Consider the following 19081-nt stretch of genomic DNA (forward strand, 5'->3'; position numbering starts at 1 on the left):
CAGTGAAAATTCATGTTTTATGTTCAATAAAGAATTGGTTTTTTGAGATCTGTAAGTTCCATTTGTATGTTACTAGGAATCATCAAAATGATTTGTTTTGTTAGTGAAAAGGGATTTATATAGATTGTTGCAGTTATCTGAGTATATTCTGTAAAGATGCCATTATCTTTAATAGATTCACTATGTTCCTTTAACCTAAAGGTTCTCAAATATGCTATTTTTTATTGTTTAGTTTATGAAACACATTAAAAGTTATCTAAATCTAAATAAATGCATACCTGTACTTTCCAAGTTTTAAAAAAGGAGGAGGGGTAATCTTCTTGCAGTGGTGAAAGAGATGCATGAGGCAAGAAAGATTGAGAACCACTGCTTTAATCCCTTCTTTCCACAACATCATGTGAGAACCTGTGGGGGGGGGGAAATCAGTCCAAATGCAAGAACTAGAGATGAGGGCTATGGTGCATTGGTTGAGCCAAACATAAATAATACATCAGGTTTGTAGTTCATAAATCGATCCAGATATAAACAATATGTATCAGGCTTGTGTTTAGTTGTTACTGGTGTATTTCTGTTTTGGTTATATATTATTTTACTAACAATGCAGTAAGCATTTGAGTCAGAATTGGCATATAGTTATGATTTCTAATGCATACAGGTAATAGTAAAATAAATCAATATGACTCTGCATCTGAAAACATGGTCATGGGGCTGTTGCAGTCAGTGTTGTATAAGGTATTTTCTTCCTTTCTGCATGCCTTCGTTATATAATGGTTAGCACACTCAACGCGTATTCCAGAGGTCCTGGTGAGGGCATTGCTTATGTTTCGAGTCTCCCGCATAAAAATAACGTAATGGGGCCCACCAGCGGCCGAGCGGTAAAGTCGCTGAACACTGGTAGTTCGGTCCGAGGTTCGAATCCCGCGAACGGGCTGGCTGCATGGGTGTTTTCGTGATTTTCCCCATGTGTAACGTGTATACGAGCCAGTTTACCTTAGAAAGTCCTCCACGAAGGCATCCCTTCCCTTAGGCAGATAGCCCTAGTGTGCTTTGCCATAATTAAATACACACACACACACAAAAATAACCTAATGTCTCTACATTGGTGCCCAAGCTAAAAGGTGTGGATGATAATTCTTCAACAACAGGATTTGGCAACTGAGATTCCCCTAATCTCCAGTAGCTCTTTAAAAGGGAGAGTATATAAAGTATTTTTAACCTCCTTTCTGTATGCCTTCGTGGTGTAACGGTTGGCACACTCGACGCGTATTTGAGAGGTCCAGATTCAACTCCCACCAACAGCATTGCTTATTTTTCAAGTCTCCCACATAAAATAACCTAATGTCTCTACAGTCTGATGTTACAGTCGCATTACAGTGTGCTTTATATGTACCTAATTGGCACTATTCACTAAAACTTTTTATAACTTTTAGTTTAAAACAGTAAAAGTAATGCTGTTGGACAATATGTTTCTGTAGGAAGAATATACAAAAAGATTTTATTAAAGAAAAATTAAAAAGGGAGAATGTATGATGAGAAGCTGGAATGGTAAACATTAGAGAAATATTAAGGAATGGTACATTACATTGCATTATATTAAAGAATGGTAAGTGTTAAAATAAAAGGTAAACGAGACAATCATAACATTTCTGCTAAGCATGAAACTTCAGAAATGAATGAACAAGTCATTTGATTCTACTTCAAAACCAAAACGTGTTATTTAGTGCCATAAAGGAAGGACTAAAATTGGTAGCCAAGATCAAATTTTAACATTCTTTCTTGTTATAAGAAAATATCAAAAATTCTAAAATGTTTTCATTTATACACTTTATATTGCACTTTTTAACTTTACATTTTAAATTTAGCTTTTTTTGTTGCTTAAAAAAAAAATAATAGAGTGTCCCAAAACTCTCGAAGAAGTAATTTTGATAGAAAACTCAGGTTTATAATTAAATTTTTTATTGATTCATAAAGTATACAGTAGGGTATAAAGTATAGGGTTTTGTATGGAATAGCACATCAAGTAAATGCCTCCAGAGCTTTTCTGGTGCAAATGCACTCTTTTCTTGAAATTTTTCATAATCATTTTGCATAAATGTAGCTGAATTTTGTTGATACAGTACTCAATTCCCTCCTTCAAGGCATGGGTGGTCTTGGACTTATTAGCATAAATTTTAGACCTTCAAAGCACCCCAAAGGAAAAAGGTCCTATGGCAATAAATCACGGGATCTAAGTGGCCAATTATGATCACTAGAATGAGAAATTATACAACCAGGAAATGACTCATGCAGTAATTGAATTGCTTCTCAGTCTGCACAGCATGCGTTACCATCTTGTTCGAACCACGTGTCCTCCATACCCATATCTTGCAATTTAGGCACAGAAAGCTGCATTATGATGCCACAATAGCAAGCACCATTATCTGTTATTTCCTGATCAGCCACATTTTTGAAGAAGAATAGTCCGATCGTGCCTCCAGCTCAAAATCCACACCAAACAGTAACACATTGTGTATGCATTTGTTTCTCTACAATCACTCGTGGACTTTCTGAATCCCGAATCTAACAATTTTTTTTTCAATTAATTAAAACATCAAGATGAAAATGAGCCTCATTGAAGATGATTTGGTTTCAAAAATGAGCATCTATTTCTTGTTCCATAACCCATTCAACGAACCGTCTTCATCGTGCATGTTCAGTAGGCTTTAACCCATTAACCGCCAAAACTACAAGGTATGTTTCTTTTCTCATGAAAATAATAAAAAATATTAAATTAAGCATTTATAACATAAATTTACATTGAAAATAAAAAAAAAATGCTCTTACCTGTGGAAAAAGCGAGTGTTGTATTCACGCAACGTCAGCGGAATAAGACTACGGATGTTTAGTGTGTAGGATTGTACTCGTGTAATGTTTCTTTTGAGTGGAGTGCAGGATTATACTTCTTAGCTGTATAATGTTTTATAAATCTACAAATCACTTTACTTGTAATTAATTTAATATTAAAGTATACATTGTATTTCTTTTACAAATACAGATTATTTCAATTGAAAGATTCAAATATGAAAAGCTTGATTACAATCATGATATAAAGCTACATTACACACTTTGCATCTATAAACAGTCTGGCTATGGTATTCTTTACAACAAAGTCTTTTGTTATCAACGGACTTTACGGTAAAATGTCTACCATCTCCATGGAATTGTTTTTGAATGCTGAATTTACTACTTCCTGTTGCTGATCTATTTCTGGCTAATTCTACACTCTCAATAGGAATTTGCAAAAGGAATAATGCATTCTCGCATCTGAAATCTAAAAGAGACTGTTTTAATAATATTAATATTTATTGATCTATAATTAAGTTCATTACAGCACTTTCGCATAGCACATTGTTTATTCCACCCGAACATTAACTGACAATTACTTCACTTCAGTTTGACCAGCAACTAGTGTGTTGCCACATATATGTAACATCTCCCCTCTTTTGGGAAACTCATAGGAATCAATGCATTACATAATTATCATATTTGGACGGTCGATATACATTACGACCACTTCTTGTTTTATATACACTATCACGATTAATATTATTGCTATTATTTTGATGGTGATTATCATTATGTATTTTTGGATGTTCACTACTTATATTTTCCTCATTCTCATTACATAGATCATAATAGTCTAATGTCACTAAATTCTGATTTTTAGTTTTTCTTAAAGGGAATTTATTCCGTCTAATTACCCTATTATCTTTTGTTCTAATCCAATATGATCTAGGAGTTGAATGCTTTTTTAAAACTATAGCAGGCTCCCATTTATTTTCCCATCTCAACATTACCTTTTCCCCAGGAATAAATTCAGGTCTTTCCCTTGCATGCTTATCATAATAGATTTTAGCCTGTTTCTGCTTACTCCTCACCTTTTCTCTATATTGATCTTTTACAGTTGGTTTCAATTCTGTTTGTGTAATTGGTAATCGTGTTCTTAAATTCCTACTTAATAGCATTTGACTTGGTGATAAATTTATAACTGAAATTGGAGTATTTCTATTTTACAGTAAAGCCTCATTTAATTTCTCTAATCCTGCTTTTCTAAATAAACTCTTAGCTATACCTACCAACCTTTCTGCAAATCCATTAGATTTAGGATATCGAGGACTGCTAGTGATTATTTCAAATCCCCAATCCCTTGCGAAACTCTTCATTTTCCAACTATTAAATGGTGCGTTATCACAAATTAAAGTTTTGGGTATTCCATGTGTTGCAAATATCGATTTCAATTTACTAGTAACTTCCACTGCGCTTTTATTTTTTAGAGGAATTATGTCTACCCATTTAGTTAAGTAACAGCCTATTACTAGATAACTTTTCCCTGCATACTCACAGATATCAGCACCAACCTTTTCATAAGGTAAACTGGGAATTTCATGAGAAACAAGAGGTTCTTTTACTGTTTGAGGCCTGAACCTATCACAAATTAGCCATTTAAAAATCATATTCTCAATGTCACTGTTGATTCCTGGCCAAAATAGTACTCGTCGAGCCCTAGCTTTTGATTTTTCAATCCCACAGTGAGCTTCATGCAATAATGTTAACATACACTTTCTTAATGCAACAGGTACTACAATTCGATTATTAAAAAAAACTAAATCTTGTTCAACACTCAACTCATTTTTAAATTTAAAATAAGATCTTGCTTCTTTAGGAACTTTATCAACACTCAAAGGCTATCCATTTTGCCAATATTCTTTCACTAGCATTAACCCTTCATCTTCTAATGTAGCTTTCTGAAATTCCCTTTTCTTACTCTCAGACATTTGCAGTTGTTTTGTTAGTGTATGAACAATCTCTGTCATATCCATGTTTTCATTCATGTTTGTATCAATAAAGGAACGTGACAGTAAATCTGCAATATACATATATTTCCCAGGCAAATATTTAAGTTATATTTTAAGAGCTTAATTTTTATCCTCTGCAATCTATTTGACAACACATTAGCAATATTTTTGTTCATAATTGAAACTAATGGTTTATGATCAGTAAGCACTTCTACCTCTCTACCATAAATGTAATAGTGAAATTTATTAGCAGCAAATAAAATAGTACTAAGAAATTCTTTCTCAATCTGAGCATAGTTTTTTCTGCATTATTTAAACTCCAAGACGAAAAAGCAATTGGTTGCCCATTCTGCAATAAGCAGCAGCCTAACCCATCTTTAGAACTATCTGCCTGTATAGTTATAGGTTTACTGCTATCAAATATTTCGAACACAGGTGCATTGGAAATTAATTTTTTTAATTCCCTGAATGCTTTAGAATGTAGCTGTAACCACTACCATTCCACTTTGTTTTTCAAAAGTTCCCTTAATATGGCTGTTTTCTCTGAAAAATGTGGTACAAATTTCCTCAAATAATTACACATTCCCAAAACACATTGTAATTCATGCTTATTCTGAGGTTCCTGTAACTCAGTAATGGCTTTTAATTCGATCAGGATCAGGTCGCATGCCTGACGCATTAAATAAATGACCTAAATATTTAACCTCACTAACCCTATATTGAAGTTTTTGCTTGTTGAATTTAATATTGAGTTTTTTAGCTCTGCTGATGACCTCTGTTAAAATTTTATCATGTCTTGTATAGTGCTAGCAGCAATGAGGATGTCATCAAAATAGACTAACACTCCTGGTATATCACCAAAGTTTTCAAGATTGTGTTTCTGAAAAATTTCAGGTGCACAGGAAATACCCATTGGAAGCCTTAAGAATTTATAGCATCCAAATGGTGTGCTAAAAGTACAAAGATCACTACTATTTCCATCTAACACTATTTGAAAAAACCCATCCTTTAAGTCCAAAACAGAGTAAATTGATTTATTACATAGCTTTGGTAAAATGTCCTCAATTGTTGGAATCAACACATGTTCTCTTTTTATAGCTTTGTTAAGATCTTGAGGATCAAGGCATATTCTTAAGGATCCATTAGCTTTTTCAATTATTACTAGATTGCTAACCCAGTTCAAAGGTTGATCAACTTTTGCAATAATGCCCTGTCTGTCTAATTCGCTTAATTTTAATTCAAGTTTAGGTTTTAAACTAAGTGGTACTCTACATGGTGGTCTCACTACAGGAGCTATCTGATCATCAACCATGATTTTACACAATCCACTAAATTTCCCCACACCTTCAAACACTTCTGAATTATTAATAATAAATTGATCTTTAGATGGAGGTAAAACAATTGTATACTGATCCAACTTACCTTTAATTGATATTCCAACCTTATTTATAAACTGAATTAAATTAAGTTTAATCAATTCCTAATAATGGATGTATATGCTTGCTAGAAACAATTTAAAACTCTAGAGTATGATCCACACCATCGGAGGAACACTGTAACATTAATGACCCATCAGGTTTAACCTTGGACCCCCCCAAATGCTTCTAATACAACATTACACTTGTTTAAAATAAGATTAGAGTTCTTAGCACTCAGTGTTTCGTAAGTTTTCACAGGCAAAACATTCACTTCAGACCCTATGTCCAACTTAAAAGACACAGTTGTCCCTTCAACAATTAAAGTTTTAGTCCACTCTTTTGTAGATGATGTTGAGCACACACTTTTAGTTCTTTGAACATTTATGGAATTCACGAAGAATTCATTATCAGATTCCCTATATACATCTCCGTTATCATGCTGAGAAACAGTTTGGATGTGCTTCAGTCTGCACATAGTCGAAAAATGATTTAGTTTTCCACAATTAAAGCATTTTTACCCATATGCCGGACACTGTCCATTAACGTGATGTCTGTTGCATTTTTTACATAAAGATGTCTCAGTATTTGAAGTGTCATCACTCCATCCTCTGTGCTTCCTCACTGCTAAGGCTGCATTGGCTCCTCCTGTCCGATGTTGCTTCACTTTTTCTCTAGTTACTCTGTCAACATTGTGTTCTCTTAATGTTTGAGCACAAGCTTTGCTCATTTCAGCTGCTTTCCCTAATTCAATTGCTTTTTCCAAACTCAGATTATTTTCTCGCAGCATCCTCTCCTGTAAACTGGCATCTGATACTCCAAGGACAATGCGATCACGTATGACAGAGTCACTTTGCTCACCAAATTCACAAGATTTTACAAGTTTTTTCAGGTCAGTTACGAAACAATCAAAAAGTTCCCCTTCTTCTTGTTTTCTCTTATTGAATAAAAATCTCTCCACCACAACATTTTTTCTAGGTGTCTTGAAAGCCTCAAACCTCTCAAGCACTTTTTCATAGTTACCCTGATCTCCTGTTGAAAGATTGAACGTGTTGAACACTTCAACTGCTTCCTCACCAGTGGCATTTAAAAATAAAGCAACTTTCACATCTGAATCTTTTGAAGCATTTCCTGAAGCTTTCATATAAATCTGGAACAGCTGCTTGAATCTGCGCCAGTTTTCAGCCACATTGCCGTCGAAACTTAGGCCTTGCGGTGGGCGACAAAATTCCATCTTGCGTCTGCTGAGAGGAAAAACAACCAAGGAGATTGATTGCCTGGCAATTAGTTGTAATACTATTCCACACGACTACGCCATGTTTTAATCATATTAATATTTATTGATCTGTAATTAAGTTCATTACAGCACTTTCGCATACATTGTTTATTCCACCCGAATATTAACTGATAGAGCTGGAGCAAACCGCATGTATTCGTTACCGAGTAATGGGTACAACGGTTGACTCGAAGTACCGATTCGGTACTCACAAATTCATTTCGTTACTCGCATCTGTCATACGATGCAGTTTATTCGAGTACGAATGATGCGGTTGCTATTCGAATACGTATTCTGCAGTTGCTATGCGAATACGAATGATGCGGTTTCTATGCGAATACGAATGATGCGGTTGCTGTTCGAATACGAATGATACATTTGCTAACAATACCCGTGTGCCACATTTTTCATTGATAATTTCGAATTTTTTTGGTTAATTCATCTGGAAAACTCTTGTTTACATTCTGTGTTTTAGTTGAAATATTGTTTAGTTGTTGATATTTAAGAAAATGATCAATTTTGATAGCGTGAAGCATTATTTTTTATTTGCTTTTTACATTTAGATTTATAGCGCATATTATGTCTGTAATTTGAAAATGTAGAGGATTATTGATTTTTTTCTTGAGCGTGCCATAGGGAGATTTTATTGATTTGAAATATTTATATACTGCACTTAGGTATTGTTTAAATAAGAATATGTAGGTTAATATAAGTTCTTTACTTCCTTGTACGAAATAAAAAGGAAGTAAGTATTGTAATTGAGAAAAATTTTTGGGTATCATATTTCAACGGAAATATCCATTTTTGACGATTACAGAATCCATGTGAATTATTTTTTGGGTGACGTCTGTATGTACAAACACTTTTTTTTGTTTTTTTTTTTCTCCCAGAAACGGATTGTTAAATGTAATCCCATTTACTCTAAGCTGATACTTATGACTAATGATTATGATTTCAAGTTGATACTTGAAAGGGATTTTTTCGTGATGTGTAAGTATGTATATATGCATTTCGGATAACTCAAAAACGATTAGAAATTTTGTATATGGGCCCATTATAACATCTAGATGTGCACCTCCCTTTTTACTGCAATCAGTAATACTACAAAATGTAAATATGTATATTTTAAATAAATTATAATTAAATGTATAGTACATATATATATATCCTTATAATTAAATGTAAAGTACACACACACACACATATATATATAAATATAAAATAAAAGCCAAGTAAGGCGAAAATAAAAGCCTTGGTTTTTATTTTATTTATTTATCACTAAGTAAGTTACTTGACTTTTATTTTCGCAATCGTTGGTTGTAGTCAGGACTTAATTTTTAAAATTAGAAGTGCTGGAGCTCTATGGAAGGCCATCAAGAAAGATGAATAAATAAATAAATAAATATAAATAAAAACAAATAAAATAATTAATGCAATAATAAAATAATTAACAACTAGAATATTAAATGATTATTATTATAACTCAATAAAAATGTAAAGACAAATGAAAATTTAATTAATTCTTAAATTAATGATGAACAACTAAGTACTGAAATAAAATACCAGACATCGTCTGGTTTGGGGGCTGTGGCTGAAATTGCAATTTAAGAACCAAGCCAAGCATTAGCTAAATTTAGGCCCTTAAAGCGCAAATAATGTACTGTTTACCAGAGTATAGATAGAAATTTGGTTATGTAGCCTATTCTTCTAAAACGATGTTTCGTCGCTGCCTTCCCCCACCAATTCCCTTTTTTTTCGGTTTCGGATTATTTGGTTAGGACAATGCACACTAGGGCTATTGCCTAAGGGAAGGGATGCCTTCGTGGAGGACTTTTTAAAGGAAACTGGCTCATATGCAAGTTACACATGGGGAAAACCCCGAAAACGCCCGTGCAGCCAGCCGTTAGCCGGGAATTGAACCCTGGACCGAACTATTAGTCTTCAACGACTTTACCGCTCGAGCGCTGGTGGGCTCTTCGTTGTTTGAAAAATAGGTGTTCACTTTTCGATAAAGCAAGCACCTATTTTCTTCAATTAAAACAGGTTAGACGATATGACTCTTACTACTTCATTCTCACTTAGCTTTTGATTTCTAATATTGATTCAATATTTTCTGTAGGCATTCTGATTAGAATAATGGATTTCAAACATGTGCAAAAGGTGTGTATCTGAATATAATTAGGTTTTTATAACATAGGGTCCATTTTATTAATTTAAGCAATATAACCACATTATCTAAAGCAATAGAACCACATTATCGCTGTTTTGAAAGAAAGCAAAAATGTGACAAATGTATAATGAACATTAATATACATGCTTTACTAGAAATTCACCCTTTCGTCATTAGCGGTTCTGATGAAAGGAATGGGGAGCAGCAGCAAACGAAATAACCAATAACGGACAAATAACGAAATTTAATCTTTAATGCGGTCTCCCAGTTTCTTTAGCCCACCAGCGGCCGAGCGGTAACGTCGTTGAACACTGGTAGTTCGGTCTGAGGTTCGAATCCCGCGAACGGGTTGGCTGCATGGGTGTTTTCGTGGTTTTCGCCATGTGTAACGTGTATACGAACCATTTCCCTTAGAAAGTCCTCCCTTTAGGCAGATAGCCCTAGTGTGCTTTGCCATAATTAAATGCACCAACACCAATCCAGTTTCTTTATTTGTATTTGGGAATGTTTTATTGTCGTTATAAAAAGTGAAATTTGATATGGATACCGCATAACTTTTTAAATTATGCTTATTTTTGCTGCACTTCATTTAAATTTATTTCCTCGAATTATTCTAACTTAATTAAGCGATACCCGAAGGCAAGTTACAAATGGCATCAAACACTGCAAATTTTGAAATTAAATTTCCCGGTCAATCTCTGTCTACGGGACTCAAACTTCTTGTATTTTTATTTTTTCATAACGAGTATAAAACTTTGCCAGCTATAAATATAGGAACCAGAAGACAACATTAAAAGTTAGATTTCATAATTTATCCAAAATTAATTCTTTTTAAAATTTGACATTGACAAAATATGAATATTTTCGTCATTTAAAATACTTCTGTATTTTTGTTGCGCCGTATTTAAACTTGCTTCTTCGAGTTATTGACACAAAATTACATTAATTCCGTTATCTATTAGAAAATAATTATAGCAAATCATCTAATTACGACATCTCTAAGAGGTCACTTTCTAAGAGATCTGTATTTTTGAGAACATAAACAAACATTGGTAGTGAACATCACCTTTTTAAGACCACAATATTATATTCAGATACAACACCTTCTGAACACGTCTGAAATTCATTCTTCTGTTCAGCATAATTCGTCTGCATAAAATAATAAATAGTATTAGAAATCAAAAGCTAAGTCGAAGTACAAACAGTCATCTCTTCTAAACCATTTTAATTGAAGTAAACAGACGTTCGTCTTATCGTAAAGTACCTATTTTTCAAACAGCGGATAAAATGGAAAAGAGGGAATTGCCGGGGGAAGGCAGCGAACGAAATGACACTTTTTGGAGCTGGGATGAAATGAGAAAGGACGAAAAGGTACTAAGCCAATAAGAAAAAGTCTGGTATTTTACTTTATAATTTAACAATTCATCATAAATTTAAGAATTATTTTAATTTTTATTTGTCTTTACATTTTTGTTAAATTTTACTTATAAGTATTTTATTTCAGTTGCTAATTATTATGTTACTTTAATTATTCATTATTTTAATCACTATTTTTTATTATTTTAATTATTAAGTTTTTTAATAAGTAATTTTTTAGTATTTTAATTACTAATTAATGTTATTATTGTAATATTTATTTTATTTCATTATTTTTTTTTAAATTTTTTTTTTTCCTATTTTCCTGACGGCCTTCTGTAGGCGCTTCTGACTTCTGAGACACCACAAAAGGAGGTGAATTATTTGTATCCAAAAATATGATGCAAAACTTCCTATCGCATAGGGCCGTATACCGATAAAATAGGCTCAGGATATGAATACCGATCAATTTTACCGAAAGTAACGAGTAACGATACGATAGTAACGAGTACTGGTTCACCGAGTAATGAATACATATGGGTACACAATTTCTCGTTACTTCTACAGCACTATTAACTGAAAATTACTTCACTTCAGTTTGACCAGCAACTAGTGTGTTGCCACATATATGTAACAGAGACTTTATATTTCCAGTAGTAAAAAGTGGTGATATTTAGTAAGTTTAGATATGGTCTCACCTCATATAATTTATCAGTATTGTCAATTTGACTATTGTCAAATGCAAATTCTGCTTCATATTCCTGTACTACAAACGTGATATCGATTCTCGTACAACAGGAACAGAAATGTCCTTATCAAAAACCAATACATTTTTTTCTTGAGGTAAAGAATGATATCCTGTAAGCAATAATATTCCAATGAATGTTCTCATATAGGCTTCAGATGCAATACATTCTAGGCATTTTTTTTTTTTTTTTTTTTTTTTTTTTTTTGGCTGAGCGTATATATTTGTCTGTTCAATGAGAAGAGAGTAAATGTCTAAACCAAAAAGAAAATCGAAAATCTGTGACTAGTTTTACCTTGTTTTTTGTCATTTATAATTTTTCTTCTATCTCTTTCTTCATGTTCTTCCTGAGACATAACTAACAGTTCCTTTTTTATCTACTTATGTATTTCTGTCTTCTGCTTTTTAAACTTTTTAGTTGTCATTCCTTTCTTCTTCGTCACTAGCTTCTGCAATTTCTGGGCGAACAAAAACAATATCAGTTTCATTCTTCATTAAAAATGTTTGAAGGGCTTCTTCTAATGTAAGATACCTCGTTCTGGGCATTTTTAAACAATCAGAACATGAACCAGAACATCGGAAGGAATGAGTGAAAAAGGAGATTGACTACCCGTTTCCTGCTGACGTTGCGTCAGCGCAACACCTGTTTTCCCTTCCTTCCCAACACAAATATAAACATCTGACTGATGTAATGTTCTGATAAAACGTGACCTTGACTAAAAATAGATCACTCGTAAAGACTGCGACTCTTTCGTTAAATATTTTCAGCAAAAATACCCAGTCGAAAATTTTGCTTAAAGTCTGAGATTAATTATTATAAACAAAGTTATTGTTGAAGTCAAATATTTTTTTACAGAAATAATCTTCATAATATTGCATACCCCAAATCATCTGCTGGTATAAAATATCTTAGGTAGTTATATTTATATACGCATTTATTTTGACCGTTGCGTCAACGCAACAACAGCGGCTAATGGGTTAATTCTTGAGTCAATTAAAGTTTATAAGCATGAAGATGCAAATCTTTCATAAAGGTATGCTGTAGAGAGCTTCTCAGATTGTCTTGTTCTTGCCTATGATGCCAAGTTGATGTCCCTAGACTTTTTAACAACACTCCCATAACTGCTTTGATGTTTTGTGTTATGCTGAAGGATGCCAAGTGTTTAAGACCAGTAATTGATCCTGTTTTGCTAAATTTTTTAATTAATCATTTCACAGTTGAAGAAGTTCAATCTCTATTCAACCATGTTTTATATGAAAATTGCAATCTGTAGCTGCCAAATCTTCATTATTTTTAAAATACTGCTCAACATTGAAATTGCATTGTTCTTTCGATGCATTTTTAATAACACTGAGCTAACACTCCATTTTTAATAACACTGAGCTGTCAGCTATCATGCTGTCTTTTTTCATTGGGAACATTTTTATTGCAGAAATGGTGCAAAATTTAAATCTTGTACAAATTTTGGGACACCCTTTAATTCAGGGGGAAAAATGGTTATGCTGAAGGCAGAGTGAAAATTGTTGAATCATTACTAGATAGAAAAAGCACCTTTACCAGACTGTAAAGGACAGTAGGAAATATCAAACATAGATTTATTACTGAGACTGTATGCCCAATGTAAGAATGATTTTCCCAAGTATATAGACACTATTTCATTGACGCGAAAGCCATCAAGAGTTACTGAAGTTTGTTCAAAACATGAGAAGTGCAGTGAAAGCATTTGAGAATGCAAAGGAGTCAGGTTGTTATACGAAATAGTTCCAAAAAAAAAAAAAAATCATAGGATTAAACATTACTCACTTTATGCAAGTTTTTTTTTACGTTGATAATTAAAAATTAGTATTTATTAAAAAATTGCAATAAAATGTTATGGATCCATTATTCACTTCCATATACAGAGGGTTTTTACACATTTTTAGAATGATTTCAGTAAAGAATTAAAAAAAGAAAATTCTTTGGAATTAAAAAGTTGTGGCAATAGCTGATTATTTGGAATGAGTAATATCATCTGCTACCTTTAAATTTATTCTTCTTTCAAAATGTCACATATAAACAAGCTGTGGATTGAAGGATATGCTTCCCCCCTTTCCAAAGAGAAATATTCCTATTCTATGATTCAATGTTCATGATATTAAAATTTCTAAGTGCAAAATAAGCAAAGTTATTAGTCCGGAATGGGAAAACAATGGAAAGAAGACTCTTAATGAATACCCAAGAAAGGTACCTACAGTTTCTAATGTTAATTCTTTGGTAAAAAGTGAAAATTCATCTATACAGAAATAAATTGTTATGTCTTTACATTTCTAGCAATAATAAATAAAGTAATAAACTAAGATTTATTACTTAAAAAGGCTAAAAAAACATAATGTTCACCAGTTTTTCAAAGATGTGGCTCAATGCAGAACAGTTTATAGAACCCTGTATGAAAATTGTTTAGCAGGAGATAAATGGAAGTGTATTCTGCCCCTTTATGAATCGTAAGTTTACTTGATGAATCATGATTGCAACCAAAACAGTTCAATTGATTATCAATTTAAGGTACTGTCAAGAGAAATTTCTACTAGTGATATTTGCAGAAAAGTTCCTTTTTTTTTTTTTTTTTTTTTTTTTTTTTTAAATCCCAGTGACTTTCAAAAAATGAAACTTCTTCAAGACAAAGTAACAAGTTATACTTTGAAAAGTAACTTTGCATTCCTTGAAAACATATACAGGTACAAATGCAAGACACTGCTAAATGCAATACTTATATACCTGTATAAATGCAGTACCTGACATATAAATACATCACCTGACATTTCACTGATGGACTGTTGTCCTTTTGGTGTATTAAAAGAGCTTTCTTTAAACCCACCACAATTAATGGACTCTGGAAAATAGCGAAAGAGGAATGGGAATCAATACCCCTTGAAATTTTACGCCTTCTATCATGAAAATTACGACGCAAACTTATAGTCCAGAAAAAAAGTTATCAGATCAAACTTTTAAAAATTACTTTCTACATTTTAAATATTTATTAGAAGGCCTTGAAATTGTTCTAAAAATGTGTAAATTTACCTCTGTAATAAATAATTTTTTTTTAATTGTCAGAGCCGTGCACAGCATCTCGAGGTGTTCTCCCTCAGGATTCCATACGAGGCAGGATCTTTGAAGCCCAATCAGTAATACCTAATATGCCTGTTTGAATGTGCGAGCATGGTTTCAATATGTTTAAATTTACTAAAGTCTTCATAATTACGTGTGAATATTGGCAATAGAATTTCAGGAAGTTTTATAAAAGGTTTCATTTTTATTATCCGCTTATACACAACCATCTTTAACCTTTGAAGCAGTATTTATTTTAAAGGTCGAAAGATGGTATTTAATTCTTACCTGCTGATTATCCAGCTCTTCAATATTTCTGTAAACCTTCATCAATATCTAGCTTTATGTCAATGTTGCAATAGTCATTATGGAAGTTTTACACTCAATCCTGTATTTCCTTAACATTTTTTAATTTCACTCCCTATCAGTTGAACGTCCTTCAGATTTTTCTGAAGTTATTCACGAATGTCTCCAGTTTCGCAACTTTATCCTTGGCATCTTTGGCAGTTTAATTGCATTGACTTATTCATTGTGTTTATACTTGCCACTTTTAAAAGAGCATAGCTTTCGTGATCTGCAAAGGCGAGAATTTTCATAATCTTTAAGTCCTCTCGATTTCTCATTTTAACACCAATGAGGAGCTCAAATGGAGAGCTCTTTGTGCTTCTGCTCTTATTACTGTTCAAATCCATTGTACATCTCCAACGTGCTTGTATCACTTGGTAGGATCATCTATGGATAATTTGGATAGAACTGGAATCAGAGTCAGATGAACTGTCCATTTCCTCTAGGAACGCCTGTAGTTGTAAATATGTGCTGGATCTTTTCTTGACTACAGTAATCTTCAAAGCCTTTAGAGGTTAAAGCCGTGTCTTACCACGTTCGCTTATTATTCTGAAATGATTACCAAAAATTGATTGCTGCAGTTTCCGCTTTTGCAATGCCTCTTGAGCTAATATAGACTCGATAAAGCCACACGAACTTTGTAAATGAATCAACCATGGTCAAGATATGATTGTAGTTCTTCTTTGTCAAAGGTAATGGTCCTATAAAATCGATATGAAAAGTGCTCAAAGGGATACTATCTTTTGGTATGGGATTCAGCAACCCTTCGCTCTTACCTTGTTTTCTGTCGCACAAAATACACTGTACACAATTTGAGATAACTTGTTCAATTCATTTTCTAAGGTTAGGAATATAAAAGTCCATTTTCAGCAGATCTTGCATTTTAGACACTGCGAAGTGTCCTTTGTTGTGGATACTACGTGTAATTTCTAGCTCCAATGCTTCAGGTACCAGAAATAACTTGTGACCATTGTCGAACTTGTATAATACACCATTCTTCACTAGAAAATCTTTCTTTAGTCCTTGCTTGACTAAGGATTTTAGCAACTGGAGACGCTCATCACTTCTTTGTGCAGCTGCAATTTTGGCTAGAACTTTCTCCCTGAGACTAGGTAACCATCATGACAGCGTTTTGGCTTAACGAAACCATATGCTTCATTTGCTGCCCAGATCTGTGAACAATTTCATAGCCAAATTCTTCTAGAAGTAATGCTCATCTCGCCACTTTAGGGGTTAAATTTTTCTTGAACATAGTGTTTTGCAATTATTTTCGAGTCTTGTTTACTGATATTATTTAATACACTCATGATGATTATAGTAAATTGGTATAAAATACTACTTTACCTTGCTTGTTTCTTGGTCAGATCCCGGCCGAGCCCCAGATTTTCTGTGGGTGGGGAGTTGAAGATAATATCCTTAAGCAAATAACACTTACACACGTCCACACCACAAAACATTTAATGAATAATAATAGAAAAGCTATAGATTTGAATTAAATAACAGTGCCGTTGCGTGTTCTCACGCTTGTTAGATTCAAATACAGTTCTGCATGACTTTAAGTATTTAAATAGCTACACAGCGCCTACTTAGTGCTTGCTATTAGTGCTACTCATGCTTGCTATTTTAACAGAGTTCTTTTGTTACCACGTTCGCACGGAATCAGTATCTATCTATCTATCTTTTGCTCTCGCTGTCGACGCATACGTGATGCCCTCTGGTGGTTGTGTTGAACTAATGGATACCACATACATTTTTAATGCTTTATTTTGAAAGCTTTCATATTGTTACTATTTATGTGATTTGCTTTAGATTACTTGTAAATTGGACTTAAGTATAGATATAGGATATGAATAAGTAGATCAATGAAAAAGTACTTTATAAAAGGGCAGTTGTACACTGCATATAAACAAGTCTTGTAAAATAATTGTTTTACAAAAGATTTTGGTAATTACTTCATATGAGAAAGGAAAATAATTAAAATAATTAATTTCATTAAACCATTTACACCATTTTAATAAAAGTGAATAAAATAAGATATTTTTTTCCCAAGATAAACATCCTCTTTAGTTAAAAATGAAATAGATATAACCATTTCAAAATGATCCCTTTAAGTTTAAAATAAAATAAACATAATTGTGTCAAAATGTGCCTGGTGTTAATCACAGATTTCATTCTAATTCTCCACAGTAAAAAGACACTTCAAGATAATTGTCTAAAAGAAGATTTCATGCTAAAAACATTTCTAGGGGAAGAGGACATGATATGTTGTTGTCCTAAGTATATGAAGTTTAGGCAGTACAAGACTAATGGAAAAAATTTTATGTATAGAGATAAATGTTCAGACTTTTAGACAGTACTGTGTATGTGTGTGTATGTAGAGAAGAACATTTGTAAAAATTCAGTCCTCAAATTCATATATCTTTTTAAACAGCAAGAAATAATATGAAATACTGTAACATGCTAGATCAAAAACCAAAATACCACTGCAGGATAAAGTAATTACTGCAGAGAACAAAGAGTTATATAGAGTGTAAAATACTTTGTAATTCGTATGTATTTTGTATTCTGTCAGTGTTTATTTAATTTTTTTTTTTTTTTTTTTTATATATAGCTAAATGTCATACCTTCTAAGCATATTGTGAAGCTAACTACTTGGAGATAAATGTTATTAATAATTAAAAGCCATATAAAAGTTGATATTGTAAAAGTAATAATAGAATGTTTCAAATTGTTCAAATGCTGTGCACTTTTCTGTGTGTTAAAATATTTTATTATTGAATTTATCAAAACATATCTAATAGTGTTTTGAATCTCAAAATTTGCAGGTTCCAAATTGGTAAAATCTTTATTTCATATCAAAACATTAAATGATACCATATTAATTATAGTACATGTTATTTTTTATTTACCTTTCTAACAGTTTAATAATAATAATTCTTAATAATAGTTATAATATAGTAAAATCTATAATTATGCACATTTGAAGATATTGTTATTTAGATAGTAATTACGATCTCTTTTTTTTTTTTTTTTTTTTGTTATTAATTTTTTAATTTACCTGCATACAAGAGCACAGAAAATAAACTATTTTGATATGAATGTTAATAATTTTTCTTCTACGTTTTAGAGTGAAACAAGTGCTTGGGCCATGTTACAGAATATCTCTTCTTCCAAAGCGGCTGTTTACTCGAATTTTGATGTTATTTTCTTTACCTACTATATCAGATGATGATGATGAAGCTGCTGGTGGTCAGCAACAACAATTGTAAATATTTTTCTGTATTGTTGTTTATATTTTAGAAAACTGTGTATGTATATTTGTGTTTTCTTTAGTTTGACAATCACAATTCATGTTCAAACAAAACACATTTAATGAAACATTAACACATCTATAATATTGTTCATCTATTAATACACCATCTATAACATCATATCTCTATTAACAGAACATCTATAACATCATATATCTGTTAACACGACATCTATAACATCTTATATCTATTAACACAACATCTATAACATCTTACATCTCCTCTCATAAAACAAAGTGGTGAGAGTTCTATCAATTTCACTCATGCAGTCAACAACTAAAAATTAGACAGCACGCGAGGAAAAATGTTAAGCTATAGATTTAAAATCCCGTTTTTGGTCTTCCTGCTATGCGTCGACCTTGATGACATGATTCTTCTCTTGACATCATAAATCATTGGTCATCTTGCATCATCGTTGTCTTCTTTAAAAAAAACCATCATCATGAATAAGCCGAAACCTGAAAAGAAATATGAAGAGAAGATTATGTGCTAAGAACAATATTGAAAGGAAACATCTTAATTGTCCTTCATCTTTGCAACTAT

The 19081-nt window shown here is 32.5% G+C and overlaps 2 protein-coding genes across 4 annotated transcripts in view; one reads left to right on the plus strand and one right to left on the minus strand.

Annotated features, from left to right (window-relative positions):
- Positions 1 to 19081, plus strand: part of LOC118184006 (fanconi-associated nuclease 1-like) — a 119258-nt gene that overhangs the window by 47028 nt on the left and 53149 nt on the right. For all 3 annotated transcript variants that reach the window (XM_085817747.1, XM_085817748.1, XM_085817749.1), the window contains exon 4: positions 18355 to 18492. In XM_085817747.1, the coding sequence (XP_085673873.1) occupies positions 18355 to 18492 (138 nt within the window). The remainder of the gene's footprint in view (positions 1 to 18354; positions 18493 to 19081) is intronic.
- LOC146997425 (uncharacterized) lies at positions 1987 to 7800 on the minus strand. The gene is made up of 4 exons (XM_085816389.1): positions 6772 to 7800; positions 6447 to 6720; positions 5647 to 6288; positions 1987 to 4724 (listed from the first exon to the last, which is right to left on the minus strand). The coding sequence occupies exons 1-4, from the start codon at positions 7482 to 7484 to the stop codon at positions 4050 to 4052; spliced, it is 2304 nt and encodes a 767-aa protein (XP_085672515.1). The 5' UTR covers positions 7485 to 7800; the 3' UTR covers positions 1987 to 4049.

Source organism: Stegodyphus dumicola, chromosome 5, assembly GCF_044657685.1.
Source record: "Stegodyphus dumicola isolate Sdum_Otavi_A_Nest chromosome 5, ASM4465768v1".
Taxonomy (NCBI): domain Eukaryota; kingdom Metazoa; phylum Arthropoda; class Arachnida; order Araneae; family Eresidae; genus Stegodyphus; species Stegodyphus dumicola.

Bases quoted from the DNA above. Each gene is read 5' to 3' on its own strand.
- LOC146997425 (XM_085816389.1), bottom strand. From the start codon at position 7,484: ATGGAATTTTGTCGCCCACCGCAAGGCCTAAGTTTCGACGGCAATGTG. The intron at 6,721-6,771 runs GTAAAAATGCTT...GACTATGTGCAG, and splicing joins GGACAGTGTCCGGCATATGG to ACTGAAGCACATCCAAACTG. The intron at 4,725-5,646 runs GCTAGCACTATA...CAAAATGGATAG, and splicing joins TTGATGACATCCTCATTGCT to CCTTTGAGTGTTGATAAAGT.